Below are 17,901 nucleotides of genomic sequence, written 5' to 3'. Positions count from 1 at the left end.
ATACAGGTTGCATGGTTTCAACCAGGTACACAAAAGCAAGTATAATTACACATATAGGAATTGCATTAACATGCTGAAAATAATTGTAATGAAAAATAATATCTTTTTTGTTCTCTGCATCTTACAATACAGTGCCCAAAAACCCCTTAATCAGACAACAGAGTATTTCCTTTCATACTATACTACCAATAGGTAAATTCAAAATGTCTTCATGGGGTAACTTCCCTAATCACTTCTTTTTTAAAGCCTCATCTTCCTTACTGTTTTTCTACACACCAAATTTAAATGTTGAATCAAAACAAGTGTTTTCCAGGTGTTGTTAAATACTGTTTAAGTAACAATGGAAACAGCAAATAGAATAGAGTAAGAATCTGTAGAAAATAACATGGCTTAATATTAAACACTTAAACAGGGGTAACTTCTTTAGTTAACAGCATAGTAAATGTTATAGGGGAGAACATCACAGAGGCAGCAGGCTTGGGACTTAATTAAACAAACAGCAGAGCACAAAAAGCAATAGCTAAATAGACCTTTAATTAAAAAATAGTTGCTCTGGCCTATGTTTTTGGCATGTCTATTATTAGCACTGGCCAGCTGATCTTTCTTGGCCTTTTCTGGAAGGAGAGAGAATATACCTTTCTGTGTCAACTGAAAAACAATTATGTCTTAAGCATCAGCTAAAGATGAGCAGCAAAAAATCTGGTTCCACTTGGCTTCCTAACAGTGTATTCCCTAGTGCCCTAGGAAACTGCACTTCTTCAGCTGAGAGTATGAGATGTTCTTACTTCTCTTCTATTAAATAAATCTATTAGGTTGAGGCATAAAAACATTTTCTCCTTGCAGAGAACACTATTCCAGCTGACTGTTGAATGGTCAAAAGTGCTGAACAAGAGGTAGAAGAGGTAGAAGAAGAAAAGAAAGATTTAAAAGGTTATATCCTTTAGGTTAAAAAAAAAAAAAAAAAAAAAGGACAACAAAAAAACATTGCTGGCATATTGTGAGAGGCATTTTGAAACAGCAATTCATTCTCAAAGTATGTAGAACTAAGGAAGAAAGAACATCGCATTTAAGAAAGGTATTCTGTCTAAATTCCACAATTGAAGCTAAATATCAGTAATAAAGGCTGCGTGAGGACAAATGCTGCCCTCAATTGTTTTCTGATCTTTGCTATGGATTGTATGGACTTTCAGAATATTTTTACAAAACTTTGTCCTATGACTTTGAACTGACTGCAGCTGGTATCAACTTTATTAATTTGTGGCCCAGAGAAGAAACCAGCTCACTCTTAAAAATTTGTGATATTTTCACAGTGTCAAGTGGAAAATTGCAGTCTTTGTAAGAATATAAATATATATATATATATATATTTATGAAGAATATTAGTATTATTTTAAGGGGATAGCCTCCATTCATACAATTACAGCTAAATCCCTGACAAAACTCTTGTTAACCTAGACTGATGACAGAGAACAAAACACCGACAGAGGAAAAGACAATCAAGACAAACTTTGCACAGTGAAAATTCAGAACAGATTATATTACTGTAACAGAATTTCCAGATATACTGGTTTCCAGGTTCATCTTTTCAAGAACGTTTAATTTATGACAAATCATAATGAAAAGCAATTTGATAAAGCAATTTGATATTTTTATATTGTTTTTCAGGAAATCTCAGATTTCTAAGAATGCAATGCTTTATTAACATTGTAAAGAATGCAGTAACAAAAATGGTGCTTTAATAAGGTATGTGTCAATATTTGAAGAAGAATCTGCTTCCCCAGGTTGGAGAAAGTCTGTATAGGAAGAGTAGACGGTATGTTTTCTCTGTCTTTGATTCTTCTTTTCAGATAAAACTGGATATTGAGCAAGTGACGGTAGTTCTCACTCTAATGTCAAAGCTTTGCAGACATTTCAGGCAGTGACAAGACTCCCACAAAGGATAAGGATAAAACAGGGAATTTGCCTTACATTTTGTGTAAGAAACCTTGATTTTGGGAAAGAGAGAGATTTTCACCCTTTCACTTTTAAAGAGAGAACTCAGAGGAAAACAAAAATAATTCCAGAAATAACATGGAGAAAGGAGAAACAAACAATATGCCCAGAAGTATGGGATGAATATTTTCTTTGCAGGCATATACGAAAAAATAAAATAAAATTTTTACATTGGAGATCAGGGCTTTCAGCCCCTCAAAATGTCTCTCTTTTGTTCACCTTTTTATCTTTCATTCCCTATAGAATTGTTCTTTCCTTACATTATCTACTGAAAGGACTGTTCATCTGTTCGTGTACGGAGCCCTTTCCTACATATTTTTTCTTCTTGCTTAGGATTGAGTTCAACTTCTGTGCTTTTGATTTTTGAGTCTTTACTGCTTGAATTTTTGAGTCTTTACTGTTGAATTCCTGAACACTTCAGTCTGGCTCCCTTTAATAACCTCAGTTTCCTCAGTTTCTGAAAGCTTGTCTTTAGATCTGAAAACCTTAATAAGATAGTTTTGCTTATTCTTGATGTAATTAGAGTATTTGTAGGCCCTCAATGTCTGGTCTCCATGTCTAATCCTTCTCTAAAATTCTCTCCATTTACAAAGTGGGTACTAAATTAGCAGAACATGTGTTTGATTTTGTGCTTCTTTGTTAGAAATGTAGGGGAAGCAATATGTAGTCCTTGTCACAGTGAGGCATTTGTTCTTCAGCCTGCAACTGTTCCATAAAGACCCATATCTCAGCAGAAATCACAAAATAATCTATAGGAAATCCAGTATTTTGAATTGAATGAAATCAAACATTTGATGTTATTATTGTAGGAACCCCTTCGGGCCTAATCTGATTACAGTTGCAGCAACAGAAATGGGGTGATCAAACAGCCAAAAGTGCCAGGTCACACGCTCTGGAGCTAATTAGCCTCAACAGCTTCTGCCATGACCTGGCAACTGTTCAGCTGCAAATAAGAGAGGAGGAGAACAAAATGGATAAAAAACATACAAGAAGGTTATGAAAAGCCACCAGTATGATGGAAAGATGTTGGCATCTTAGGGATGTGCCAGGCAGAAAATTTCTAGCAGGGACAGAACGAGGCAAATGAATGCCTTCAGAAGAAGGCATTACTGAGACCAGTATGAACAATAGCATTACATTTTGAGTCTTGTTTCCTGATCTAAAAAAAATTATGGCTACCAACTGTATCATAGGCTGGTGGATTTGAGAACCTCAGAAAAAGCTTGCAAGTGTACAATCAAGATAGTCAACTAAAATGTGAACGCTGAGGTCTAAGGGAATAGGATTGGTTTAATGTGTGGTCTAATCCCTCACTGTCTCCTTTTTGCCAGAATAAGCACTTTAAGGAAGCAACCAAGTGTTGCTTCCTTCAGACTCTGATGGATGTTCCCCAGGGGTCGGTGCTGGGTCCAGTCCTGTTCAACATCTTCATCGAAGACCTTGACAGGGGAATAGTGTCTGCCCTCAGCAAGTACGCCAATGACACAAAGCTGGGAGAAGTGGCTGACATGCCAGAAGGCTGTGCTGCCATTCAGTGAGACCTGGACAGGCTGGAGAGATGGGCAGGAAGAAACCAAACGAGGTTTAATAAGAGCAAGTGTAGAGTCCTGCACCTGGGAAGGAACAACCGCACGTATCAGTACAAGACGGGGGACAACCTGCTGGAGAGGATCTCTGAGGAGAAGGACCTGGGGGTCCTGGTGGATGACACGTTGACCATGAGCCAGCAGTGTGCCCTCGTGGCCAAGAGGGCCAATGGGATCCTGGCGTGCATTAAAAGGAGCGTGGCCAGCAGGTCAAGGGAGGTGATCCTCCCCCTCTAGTCTGCCCTGGTCAGGCCTCACCTGGAGTACTGTGTCCAGTTCTGGGCTCCCCGGTACAAAAAAGACAGGGATCTCCTGGAAAGAGTCCAGCGGAGGGCCACAAAGTTGATACGGGGCCTGGAGCATCTTCCCTATGAGAGACCTGGGTCTGTTCAGCCTGGAGAAAAGAAGACTGAGAGAGGATCTTATCAATGTGTATAAATACCTGAGGTGTGGGAGACAGAGGGATTTGGCCAACCTCTTTTCAGTGGTTTGTGGGGAGAGGACAAGGAGTAATGGCCCCAAGATGGAGCACAGGAAGTTCCACACCAACATGAGAAAGAACTTCACGGTGAGGGTGACAGAGCACTGGAACAGGCTGCCCAGGGAGGTTTTGGAGTCTCCTTCTCTGGAGATATTCAAGGCCCATCTGGGAGCCTACCTGGGCAGCCTGCTCTAAGGGGGTTGGACCGGATGATCTCTTGAGGTCCCTTCCAACCCCTACAATTCTGTGATTCTGTGATTCTGTGATTCTGTGATTCTGAATAACATCAACTTCATCTTCATAAGATTGAATCTTCATGGCTGCTGTTGATACCTTGAAACTCTGATCTCGTTTGGGAATACATATCTTGTACATCAAAAGTGACCCAAAAGAATACAATACCAGAGAGAAAAATTCCCTTGAGGAGCAAATTTTTCTTTCAAAGGTTCTACCATTTTGTTTTGTTTTGCTTCAGAACATATTTAAACATGTTTAATTAATTTCCTTGACTAATCACATGACATGATTATCTTGTCCTTGATAGTGTCAGAGCTCAGGACTCTGAGGGCTATGTCAAAGTTCAAGTAATAGTTCAAGCGTTGGGAGTCCCAGTGCACAGTACTCACTTGCTCTGAGTGGTACTTGCTCCCTCAAGTGGTTTCTTGGGTCAGTAGGACCAGTCACATGCATACTCAGCTTGAAAACTAGTTGCACAATTGGGACCAGAGAGTTAAGAAAATAAATGGGGAGTAATTTGGTTTTGTGTGTGTGTGTGTCTATTTAATTCAATTTCACCAAGAATAGGTAACCTGCAGCTACCAAATTTGATAGCAAGTGTCACGCGGTACTTTCTCTTAGGGCGTAAAGCAAATGTTTATTGTACTAAATACAACATGCTTGACTAGGTGTACAACACAGGAACCAACATGCTGATTTCAATTTGTTCTGCATATCAGTGGAGGGTCTAATCCTTTCACAACGCTATCTAGCCACAACCATTTTTTCATTAATCATTACGTTTCAATGGAGAACACTGAAGGGTGTTTTCTCAGATTATACTGAAGTAAAAGGCTAACGTCATGGTCTGTTTATCTTCATACTTAACATAGTATAATTATTTTCTATTTTTTTCATTCAGCTAGGACTCGTACCTTGACTTTTGTAAACATTGGCAGTTCTGTTTTCATTGTTAAGAATGTTGACTTAACAAAGTATAAAATAGGAATCTGGGTACGTGAGAGCAGCATATTTAAAGTCCTGCTTCCTTTTCTCCTGCTGCTCATATTCAGCAGACCAATATTCAACTGACTACTTGCAGTAAATTATCAGAACATTTGAAATAAAATAAATGCTATACTTCATGCTGCTATAATGACTGAAGACCTTTCTCAAAACAATGAAGGAAGTCCATCCATCCATACTGTAGGAGGAGAAGAAAGAAAAGTGTTTCAGAGGATTCCACCACGAATTTCCAGCTCTCATATATGCACCAAAAATGGTCTTTCTGTGCATGTGGATGAAGGAAGATTTCTGGAAAAACCACCCCTATCTTACATAGCCTTGATTGCAAAGGCAATTCTTTCTTCCCCTACAAATAAATTGAATTTAGCTGCTATCTACAAATATATTGAAGATAACTTTCCTTTCTACAGGAACAAAAGTCGAGGCTGGAGAAACAGTGTAAGGCACAACCTTTCACTAAATGATTGTTTCGTCAAAGTGGGGAGATGTGAGGATGGCAAGGGGAACTACTGGAGTATCCACCCATCAAACTTAGATGACTTTGTTCATGGGGACTTCAGGCAACATCGACGGTCACGAAAGCGAGGACGTCAAAAGGAGCTAGAGCATTGCCTTACTGTGAATAATTTCATGCCATGGGGACACTATCCCTCCTACCCAGCACCAAGTTTGTTTTACCATACACATTGTTTTCTGGATCCTCTGTGGAAAATATTGTATGCTGACAGACTGCAATTTATGCCTGAATACCAAAAATGGAATGCAAACAGTGATTTAATCATGGGGAAGTTTTTACCTCCACTACAGCCTAATAAACTACAGAGCATTTCTGTGGACTGGTTTTATGTATCTCCTGCTCCTTCAGCAATGCAGCAGAATATTTTCTTAAATTTCCAACAGGCATTGCCTAATTCTCTTTTCTTCTCTTCTTAGAAGCTGCAGCGAAGTTAAGCATTCAGACACATCTGTAAGTACTAGAAAGTACTTGAAGTGCAGTAACTTCATGGGCAGCTCTGTTTGGGACCCTGTCAATATACAATATATTAATATATATTGCACAGTTTTGAATGTTCGTATATGTTTAAAGACAGCAAATGAGCTTACTTAGTCATGTAAGCCAGTGATTACCAATGATTGCTACCTAAGAGTATTAGCTTTGAAATGATAACAATTAATACTAGTTTTAATAATTCTACTAGTCAATGACAGCACATAGATTATGAAGTGTGAGTAAATCCATTAGCACTAATTGCCCAATAAAATTATTTTTAAATTGTCCTGTATTAATCATATTGTTGTATACTGCAGCTCTATTAGTTTCAAATTAGATTGTATGCATGCATATGTATAACAATATACTCAAACATACACACCCATACATTACATTCATATCGAATAGGAAGCATTAATACATTTTTCCTTTGTCAGTTGTGAATGTCTTGGAAATGCTACCTGTCACCTATCACACTGTTGGAAATACTAAGTGAGTTATTCTTCTAATCTTTTAATTTTATACATTGGTTGGGACTCACTTGGCACTATTATTTCCAACATATTGTATTGATCCAAGAATCATTGTACATTTATGTATTTTTATCAATTAAATGTATACTTGCTTCTGTTTGAATAAATGTTCAGATCAATAAATATTTCAAATGAAATAATATTGCAATATTATTTTAAATATGTATTTAAGTTCAAGTCTGGTTCTCAAATGCATGGTCACATGTCAATTAACCTGCTTAAATGAATAGTTAATGACAGCATGACTAATTACTACTTTGCCCATTAGTTGGGTACAATCCATTTAAGAAATTTTCACTCTTCAGATAATGTCAGCTATGCGAAATTGCTCAAGCTTATATCTATGCTTTTAGTTTACATAGTCATATATATTGACATGGGTGCTTACATAGTTGTAGAGTATATGATGATATAAAGTACTTACTCAAATATATATTCGTTTAATGTATATATCTACCCAGCAACCTCATTGTAACAGGAAAATTATAATAAACTGGACATTTTAAAGCACAGAAAGTAGTTTTATACTTAAGGCTGCTTGAGATGCATGTTGAAAGGACTTATCCTATATTATATGGGAGTTCACTTTGATTAAAGGTGCTTCTGGTTTTATGGATGGTTATTTTATTTTCAGTTGCTTGACATATGGCTGTACTTTAAAATATTTGCCTTCTGCTGATTTTATTTCTGTTTCCTTTCTTCTTTATTTTCTTTTCTTAATTTCATCTGAAATGTTTCAACTCTTTGAGAACCACATGGGCAATGAGAGTGGAAATGAGCATACTCATGGGCATGTATTATAGGAGCAGCACACAAAAATTGCTAATGAAGAACTTTTTAATCAGAAAAGTGTAGCAATCATTCCAGTGAAAATATCCAGCTTTTTCTAAGTTATAAACTTTCAGAAAATCTTGCTTTGAAATATTTGTTCACTGAAAATGTGAAATTGAGTAGTAAAGCTCTAAAAACTCTGCTGTGAGGAAGTCATAAAGAGCCCTAACATGTGTACAAAACTTGAGACTTGGAAAATGATGGGGGAAGGTGGAGTTCAGGGATGGCCAGCTAGCGAGACTGGACTGAGGAAAGGAAGGAGATAACTAGTGTTGAGACATTGAGCCTAGACTCACTGTGCAGGGAGGCAGGACCTCTGAGAAGTTTGAGGAATACAAACTGTGAATACCAGGCAATTTTAATCAGATGAAAATGAAAGCCAGGGATAAGAAAAGTCGGGGCAGGTTTAAGGAGTAGCAGGTGAAAAGTCTCTGCCTACTAGTTCATATGCTAGGATGCCTGGGATGGAACGTAATACTCAATTCTTAAGCTGTCAGAAAATGACTTTAAAATTACACAAGACAACAAGCTACTCCTGTCCTCACTTGCTCCATTAACTCACTTGGCAAAAGCTTGTGAAGTGCACCTGAGGATATTCCTAGAAGGACACAATGCCATTTAACTTCATTTTCCATGCTAAACAAGAGTTGGAGGTGAGGAATGAGCATATAAAATAGTAATTTGCTTGAGCTAATGTGACCTGTTGCTTAACAGGACATCCTTTAAGCTTAGAATAACTTTATTATTTTGCTTTGGAAAGAGAACTGCATTTTACCACGTTAGTGATGGTGGTGGAACTGAAGCATGCATTAAACCATACACATGCTTCTAGATCTATGCCCCAGTTTCCTGTGGAAATGTAATACAAGGAATTTATGTGCAGGAGGAGACATTCTTCTGCCTAGACGCTCAGATCTTATTTGAAAATCACTTTGAAATAGTTTTCGTACCACTAGTAGTACACATACCGTAGCCTGGGAACTCCCATCTTAGATATTTCCAGTCTGATTATCTAGCTGTCAGTATACTTTCTTATGTTTTTTTCCAATACGTTTTAACTTTTGCTTGTTTGTATAGCACCTGCACACCCCAGTGGAGGAGGATTCTACTCATGTAATGAACAACTATTTTTTTTCTCCTCATCATTTAATGTGTATCTGTGGCTTACATACTGTGCATAGTTTAAACACTGACCCAGGGACAAAATACCCATTGACTATTTTTTTATTATCTTTCAAAGCCATAACACAATCTACTTTTAAATATCCTGAGAGATGAGGAGTGTCTTGGAACATAGACTTAAAAAGACTGAGGTCAAATGTACATGCTCACTTTGGACATCACATTTGTGAAATCATTGTATAGCACTTTATGTGCTCAAAGCCCAGCTCCCAGTGCCCTGATTTTTAGCTCTGAGTGTTCAGAACATTTGCAATGAACTCAAGCAACAAGGAAAACAGTGACCATCTGTGAAAAGTTTGATTTAACTTGTCCAGAAATATTGTAACAGATGAAAGAGAGGAATTCATCTCTTCAAGGTAAACTTCGACTGCTATAATATAGAAAATCATTTTTCTTCCTGGAATCCCTAACCCAGCTTGCTAAATACCTTCCAAATTCCTCAGCAAAACCCAGTATTTTTTCATTATGCAATTCTAATTCATCTACAAAATAGATCTACTTTGGATATTAAATAAGGCAAGAAAAAAATAGACTTATCATATAATTAAAGACCATATTGTAATGCCTTCAACTGAGGTAAGGGCCAAGTTAGGAAAGCACAATTTAGACAAGATGCCAATTTCTTTCCCTAGCCTGTGAAAGCCTGACATTGCGATCTTAATAATGTTTTTCATCACAGCTGAAGGGGTAGGGTTAGTATGTCATTTTGTGATGAAAATGTCAAAGTACTAATTTGCAAACAACCTGAATTCAAAATTTAAAAGCAATGAGAAACAAATCAAGTTATATATTTTACATGAATTCCAAAACCCAAAATCCACTTAGCATATAAAAATACATAATTTTCTGATTTTGATCACCCTACAATTAGAGAGGACATTAAATTTCTGATACAGGAAATTACCATTTAATGAGAAGACAGAAATGTTCTTGAAAATTAAACGGATGAATTATATGCTTGTGCAGGAATGTCTGAGGCAGTACATGTGGTGTAAAAGACTCCCTTAGAAGTGAAAACAACGGTTACAAATGCTGCATTACAGAAAATATGATATTAACACAGTATCCAAAAATTACATATTGTCAACTTCAGCATTTTCCAGCTGAAATGCATTACCGAGGTTGATAAAAATGTCAGGAAATCATAATCTCAGCATTTTGACCATTGTCACCCCTGTTCTGCCCATAAATAAGACAGAGGTCATCTTTTTAAAGCTGATCTACTTTGAGAGTACACAGATGAAATGCCAGTATACGACATAAATAGCTGGAATAGAGGTCACATACGCCCTCATAAATAAATAGTGCAATTGCTCTCTTCTTTTTTTGCACTAAAGAAAATGACTTCTACATAATGGAGGTATGTTTGAATCATACATTTCCTAACATTTTCAATAAACTGTATGTTAAGTGGTAAGTGTATCTTAAGTATCTTAAGTGGTGTATCTGAGTGGTAAGAAAACTAGGTCTGAGCACAAGAACGTTTTATTAACAACAGTTTATGGGTAATCATATCAAGGCAAATAATAACATTCATTTTGCAGTTGATCTTCACCAGTTAATACAAATATTTATTTTAAAAGTTCAGTGATATATCTAAGCCTATAAAGCCCGGAAAGTTAGCATACAGTTTAATTTCTGATACATTTGCTGTGCAGCACAACTTCTGACTCTTAGACTTATCTTCTTTCATATGGAAAATAACCATAACCTGCCCAGAGGCACAAACAAAAGCTCTGTAGAAAAAGAAGCCTCTAAACTGTATAGCCACTCACACCTATGCACAGTAATTTATGCTCACCCAGCAGTTATCCATTTCTTGCACTCCCTGACACAGTTCATGGAAGACAATTCCCCTTTGGAGGTTGCAAAGCACAAACACTTCTTCCAGCCTGGTGGGACTTGGATACATTTCCATGATATATATATGATATATATCCATATATGTCAGGTTTGGCCTACAGGGACACCATGAGAAGAAAAAAAAAAAAGGAAATATTGAAAGTCTCTTGGAGAGTCAATGTAAGCTCAAATTGTGAGAATACCCCAACCCCAACCACAATTAACTAGATGGTATCACACTATAGGACACAGCTGTGGTTGATTTGTAGAATCATAGAATCATAGAATCATTAAGGTTGGAAAAGACTTTCAAGATCATCTGGTCCAACCATCACCCTACTACCAATGTCACCCACTAAATCATGTCCTTAAGCAACATGTCCAACATTTCCTTAAACACTCCCAGGGACGGTGACTCCACCACCTCCCTGGGTAACCTGTTCCAATGCCTGACTATTCTTTCTGAGAAGAAATGTCTCCTAATTTCCAACCTGAATCTCCCCTGGAGCAACTTGAGGCCATTCTCTCTAGTCCTGTCACTAGTTACCTGTGAGAAGAGGCCAATCCCCATCTCCCCACAGCTTCCTTGATGGAGAGAGCAATAAGGTCTCCCCTGAGCCTCCTCTTCTCCAGACTAAACAACCCCAGTGCCCTCAGTCAGTCCTCACAGGACTTGTGTTCCAGGCCCTTCACCAGCTTCATAACTCTTCTCTGGACACGTTCCAGGGTCTCGATGTCCTTCTTGTAGTGAGGGGCCCAAAGCTGAACACAGTACTCTAGATGAGGCCTCACCAGTTCAGAGTACAGGGGGACGATCTCCTCCCTGGTCCTGCTGGCTACACTATTCCTGATACAAACCAGGATGCCATTGGCGTCTTGGCCACCTGGGTACACTGTCAGCTCATGTTCAAGCAAGCATTGGTTAGCACCCCCAGATCCTCTTCCTCTGCACAGCTTTCAAGACACTCTCCCCCCAAGCCTGTAGCGCTGCATGGAGCTGTTGTGGCCAAAGTGCAGGACCTGGCACTTAGCCATATTGAACTTCATCCCATTGTCGTCTGCCAATCAACCCATCCTGTCCAGGCCCCTCTGCAGGGCCTTCCTACCCTCCGTCAGATCGACACTTCCTCCCAGCTTGGTGTCATTTAAATGTGCTCTTCTGTACCTAAATCATTGAATTTCTCTGAAGTGTAACTTTAACTAGAACCTTCCTGAGCTTATGTTATCTGGCCTGGGTATGTTACCAATATGCAACAATTGTAACATCCTTTATTTTATATGCCATATATTATATGCCAAACAGTCATAATTGCTTACAAATGTAATTCCATCCATGTTATTAAGGTATGGGTTTGTGCCAAATGGGTCATGTGGACATGGCTTAAAATGCATAATTTTTGTACCATAAACCGAGCTTTGAACCTTTTTGCCAACATGGACTTGCTTGGACCAGGTGCATCCAAGCTCCAGAGGAATGCTTGCAGACTTTATTTCTGTCGTAAGACCATACCATACCAGTTTTCCTGTGTGCCTAACAGACTTCTCGGCAGAGTATGTAGTAGACGTGAGTCAACCTGATAGCTCAGCAAACAAAGCCTCAGTTAAAGGACTTGCTCCTGGGAAGTTCTGTTAAATCTTATCTTCAGATAGAGCTGTCAGCTCTTCAAAAAACCTCTTGGAGCTTTCAACAGTTTCAGCAGCATTTTAGGCAGTTTTGACATTTGATTTAATATTGTGCTTTCAGCACATAGAGCTTACCTACTTGGGTTCTTTGAAGACAGTGCGTGGTTTATACTACACTTGTGACGTATTAGTCCTTCTAAGGTCTGGCATGTCTGGAGCTGAGAAGGACCATCTTAACAGGTAGGAACAAGCCAAAGTTCCTGGCCAGCTTTTTGTTTTGTTTTGTTTTGTTTTTAAAATGGCTGCCTCCCTGTAAGTGAAAGAATAGAAAGGGAATGGGGGCATCCTCAGCATCAGGAAAAAACATCCAATAAGTCTGAAGTTATAGTGAAAAATATCCTGGTAACTGTGCTTCAGACTGAGGCTGGAAACCCATCAACAGACAGTTGAATGAGCTTCTTTTACAGAGTACTAGGTTCATTTTAGAGAAGGAGACATTTGCTCTTTTAGGCAGTGAATGGCAACAGAACACCTTCCCCATTTTCATTAGTAAGACAAAAGGCATTAATCTGCCTGCTGGGAAAGTGTTTTCGTGCTTCCACACAGTCCAAGTGTGTGCAAGAGAAAGCTTTAGTAAAGATACAACTCTTAACAAAGTCACAATTACATGAAGAAATAAATCCCTAGGTATCAGCTTGTATATATTTGATTTTACAGCTTGAGGGAAGGAAGGGACCCCCAAGGCCACCCAACTTGTAACAGAAGCTGCAGATCTTGAATGTTGTGCAGTACTATGAAATTAAAGACTCCTGACGCCCAAGAGCTTTCCCCACGCTGGCTTAGGGAAGTCCAGGTCTCTATGCGCAGGAAAGCATGGTTCCTCTTTCACAGAATTACTCTACTGACACACCAGAATTTTGGACATGAGAAATAGAAATAGCAACTGAATTTCACCCTAAATAAAGTGATTTAACATGTAATTCAAGCAGTTTACAATTTGCTGTTGTAGAAGCCAATTCCACAGCAAGCCTAAAAGGGAATAATTAGTGCTACAGCATTCTACTCCGAGCAATACTCTAGTCTTCTAGTGTTGATGTTGACAGATATGTATGCATTTTTGTAGTGTAAACAGATTAGAATTAACTACATGTGCTCAGACAAGAATTATTAAAAATAAAATATGGTTCAGTCTTTTTAAGCATGCATATTAAAAATCAAAATATACAACTAGTATACCCTATTATGCTTTAAAAAATTATAAAAAGTCTATATATCAATTAAAATAAAATAATAACTCTGTAGGCTGGTATATACTGTTCCACTATGGGAGAAAATTTTATCATCCTTCTTGGTTCCTTTTCCATAAAATACCAAATCTGTGGATCACAATCCAGTCTGTTCAAGACTTTTAGAATTATTTAGTAATTCTAATACAGAATGCTAGGATTCCTGGTATAATGGTACATGTAAATACCAAGTACAGTAAAAGTATCTAAATAAGCAGCCATTACATACAAACAAGCAGCATATACTCCAGTCTTCCCATCTTAGATATGGCTCCCCAAATTAAACTAATTTTCTTTCTAACTTTCTAATAATATTTCCATGGCTATAGTTATTTGTACCACCAGTAAGATAAATTACTGAAATTAGAAGAAGTCGCAAAAGGAAACCATTGTAAGCAGAGATTGTTCTAAATCTGGAGACTGTAGAAGGAGTTTGAGAAAAGCCTGCAGATGTTTGGAAATGGGTTTTGTCTGACAATAGTTTCTAAAAAAGATCATGAAAGTATTTTCACAAAAAAACACACACAATCTGAACTTCATAGCCCAGAAGTGCTTACAGTGTTAAGAAAACAGCATGACACATCAACCGAACTATTAGTATACTTGTATACTTGTGTATTTGTATACTTGTGTACTTGTATACTATATACTATACTGTTAGTATACTTGTACTTTTTTCAGAACAAGAGGCTTCTTAAAGAGTGTAGTAGTGAGTTATTGAAATTGTTTAATATAGAAACACTAACAGACATTTGTGGTATATATGTATGTTTGTGTGCACACAAGCATGTTTCCATATTTACAAATGCTCAAAATCTTGTAATTGTTAAGTGGTTTATAATTTTGCAACAAGTTGAATAACTTTGTATAAGTATGGTTGGAGTAAAAATCAAATCAATGATGCTCCAGTATTAATAGCTGGTATGTTTGCTGCCTCCACTGTTCCTCATATTCATGAAAGAGAAGCTAGACATGTGGAGATAATTATCCCATTATGTTAGTAGTACCATCTCAAAGATGAGATTAAAAACTATAATTCTATTTAATCCCTGTAGCCTGTGACACAATCAAAGAAAGAAGGTAATGAGAATACATCTCACAAAGCAAGAGTAAAAACAATGTCATAAAGGATGCTCCATCAGTTAAAACCTTTACATGTACATCTGATTGCTGCAGACTAGAAAATCACTGTAAAAACCGTCAAGCACTGGGTTCACAGAACAGTTCTGAAATGCAAAGCAACAAATTAAACAGCACACAGTAAGTCAGAATCAATCAGTACAAAATTTATGTCATGCTTGAAAGCCTTACTAGAATTCATGTAGCAGTGCTTCAGTTAGTAGATCTTTTGTTAATTGAGATACAACAATACATACCAAAATTTAGTAAGAAATGGCAGATGTGCTACTAGCTGATAATTACTTTGCAAATCTGAATCAAATAATAGCTTTCTAACAATTAGAGTAATCATAGTAATTTTAAGGGTGGAGAGAACAAGGATGATATCAAGTTTGTGATATAAAAAACTGGAATTAATACTTGAATATCTCCATCATTAATCAAGAAATAAATCCATCTTGCAAGTGGATTTCTTGAGAGCAGTTAATAACTGCCATCACACTTTCCTGAGCCTGCAATCCAAATATAGATAGCAGAATGACTGATATTAGTTGTCTGAAAGTGACAATTCCCTTCTGAATATCACCAGAACATGTGACCTGTATAGTATGAAGTTTTGAAGTTAAATGATCTTATAAGGAAATAATTCAGCAGCCAGCTTGATGACTACTCTGCATAAGAAGCATAGAGACTTAGGTAAACCTGATGTATCTTAAAGCTGGGAAAACAGTGTAATTTTTAGTGTATATTTATTTAAATGTGAAGTCAAAATTCGGGTTCTACTGATTTCAAAGCCTTTAACTGCATTCCTCCTATTTCTAGAAGATTTGAACCTCAGTTTAGAGTAACATGCACTACCCAACAGGTAATGGGATATTCCTCAGGTATGCTGATCTCCCTTCTGAAGCTGTTCCTTCTCCCATTGCCAAGCTATGCAACAAAGAGCTCAACCAGATATTGTATGTTCTTACAGTCCAGAGGCAAGGAGCAGCTTCCTGCATGGACAGAAATTTGAAATGCAGTCTCTGCTGCAGCATGTCCTTCACTGTTAACTCTGAACACACAGTAGATCAGGGACTGGAGAAGAGATCGTCCTCTGCCTCTCAGAGGAGTTTCACAAATGTACTCACAAAGCCAGATGCTCACTCATTCTTGTCCATTTTCTGATTCTCTTCCCTCTTCGATTGTTTCAGACTGCCATCAAAACAGACCACTTTGAAGACAATCTTCTAATCTTCCAGGGACCTAAATCTAAGCAAAAGAAAATTAAAACCCCACCACCACCAACCTTCATCCCTCCCCACTCCTCACCTTTCCCCCCCCCAAAAAAAAAAAAAAAAAATCATGGTAAGTCTGAAAATACAAACTGGAATTCCATTTGTCAAATTATAATTAATTTTTTTTTCTTTTGTAGCATGATCTTTAACAGATTGATCTTTAACTTTTGGAAGTCAGTTCAGATTTTTGTGCCAATGTGAATGACTATGAAGGGCAGTAGAGTTCAGGCCCAACTATATGCAGTGTCAATACATTCTTTTATGGATTCAATACATGTCCAAGTGCATTTTTTAAATCCATCACCAATGTGCAGCCCAACAAACTCCACAGAGGCCAATGACTGTTTGTACATCTGGGGTGTCAAACATTTCAAATAATTAGCCAGGGGAAAATGTATGAATGTGAAAGCAAAGTCCTATCTCTCAGTGACCGGAAGAAATCTATTCATATAGAACAAGAACAGATGAATGAAATTCTGTTGGAAAAACAAGGTGCTTGCTAAAGCTTTGGAATTAACAAAGTAATCTGTTAGCAAACAAAAGCAGAGACAAGTTTCCAAGATCCAACAAGCCAGGCCAATGAATTGTTCCCTAGAATGGCAGTTTGATGTATACATGTGAAAAGCAACTGGAAAGGTTAATTTTTCTAACTGTGCTTCAATAGAATCCTCTCACTTGAAAGATCAAAGAAGAAATATTGCCTAGCACGGCCAGTGGATGTTGCTGTGAATTTATGCTGTTCTTTAAATAGTAGATTACAGGGGACAAATACCGAAAGAAGAAACAAGATTTTAATTCTATCCCAAAAAAAATAAAAGAACATTGCTTTTTAAAAGTAAATTATTTTTCCCTGAAAACTGCTATTACATCAGATACTATGAAAAGCAAAATTACCCATTTGACTGCAGGATGGCAAACTTCTCCATAGTATCTTAAAAAATACCTAAGACGTGTTTACATTAGGGATTGACTCTTCCAAGCAAAGTGCATATGCAAATCTTCATTCTTTGCAAAATAGCAGTGTCCAAGATTTTACTGAAGGGTTTATGTCAATGATGACACGAAGTCTGGTTCTTGGTGGCTATGTGAGTGAAGACATTTATTTCAAATATTCTTTTATGAATTTTTATGTTCTGTGACTCATAGGAGAAGCAGACTAAATAAAGGGTTTGAAGTACCCACTGTGTAGAACTGTATACTTTCTTAACAGTATGGAAGAGACTTATTCAACATACTTGACTTTTTGGCAGAATATATGATCTGACACTTGAAACAACCCGTCTCCATTTTCCTAAAAGTGCCAACACAATTACTTTGAATAAAAGGATTCAAAATGCTTTAGCCTTGGTTCAGTGAAGATCAGCTCACAGTTGTTTGTTGTCCCAGCATCGTGGAGATGTTTCGGATCTGGACAGAATCTTGAAATGACACCAAATGATACTGATTGCTCCTCTGAAGTTTTGTCATTACTTTGGGTCCATCATGTCAATGGTGTGAGTTGGGAAACTGGAGACAGAGCTCAGAAAAAGTACTAATTCACAAAACAGTGATCTGCAGCTCTGAAAGAAAAGCTATATATTAGATAACGTCACAGCCTGTCAGACTCAAGACCTTTAATTAAAGCATGTGCAATCATGCTCTTCAGACCTCTCAGCAGTTACATTCATCTCAAAATGAGATATTTTCAGAGGCAGAAGGCTGGTTGGCAACAGTTTTAAAGGAAGGGGATGCTAGGTCAATCTTTTTGAGGTCCTGGTTGGGTCTGGGTGAATAAATAGTATTCTGGTATCCAAAATTGTGCCTGATACTGGTGTCCATGATGGAGGCAAGTGATACAAGACCAACAGAAAAGACTGAAGCAGAGGACACAATCCTTTTGTGTATTGACTGTCTGAAACAAGATACTGGATGATGCT

The 17,901-nt window shown here is 37.6% G+C and overlaps 2 protein-coding genes across 4 annotated transcripts in view; one reads left to right on the top strand and one right to left on the bottom strand.

Moving 5' to 3' along the window:
- Positions 1-7,341, top strand: part of LOC308177636 (uncharacterized protein) — a 48,421-nt gene extending 41,080 nt beyond the window's left edge. Inside the window, exon 3 of the mRNA XM_080555247.1 lies at positions 3,324-7,341. Coding sequence (XP_080411373.1) covers positions 3,324-3,530 — 207 coding nt within the window. The 3' untranslated portion in view covers positions 3,531-7,341. The remainder of the gene's footprint in view (positions 1-3,323) is intronic.
- Positions 1-17,901, bottom strand: part of PPP1R3A (protein phosphatase 1 regulatory subunit 3A) — a 57,380-nt gene that overhangs the window by 34,420 nt on the left and 5,059 nt on the right. Inside the window, exons 2-3 of one of the 3 annotated variants that reach the window (XM_080555065.1) lie at positions 17,354-17,556; positions 15,839-15,959 (exon numbers count right to left, since the gene is read on the bottom strand). In XM_080555065.1, the coding sequence (XP_080411191.1) occupies positions 15,839-15,858 (20 nt within the window). In that variant the 5' untranslated portion in view covers positions 15,859-15,959; positions 17,354-17,556. Of the gene's footprint in view, positions 1-12,438; positions 15,960-17,353; positions 17,557-17,901 lie in introns of all 3 variants that reach the window. The other 2 variants (XM_080555066.1, XM_080555064.1) reach the window with 2 other exon arrangements.

This window comes from Anser brachyrhynchus, assembly GCF_964034855.1.
Source record: "Anser brachyrhynchus genome assembly, chromosome: 1".
Taxonomy (NCBI): domain Eukaryota; kingdom Metazoa; phylum Chordata; class Aves; order Anseriformes; family Anatidae; genus Anser; species Anser brachyrhynchus.
The sequence above is the reverse complement of the archived record's forward strand: the minus strand, read 5'-3'. Positions and strand labels throughout refer to the sequence as shown.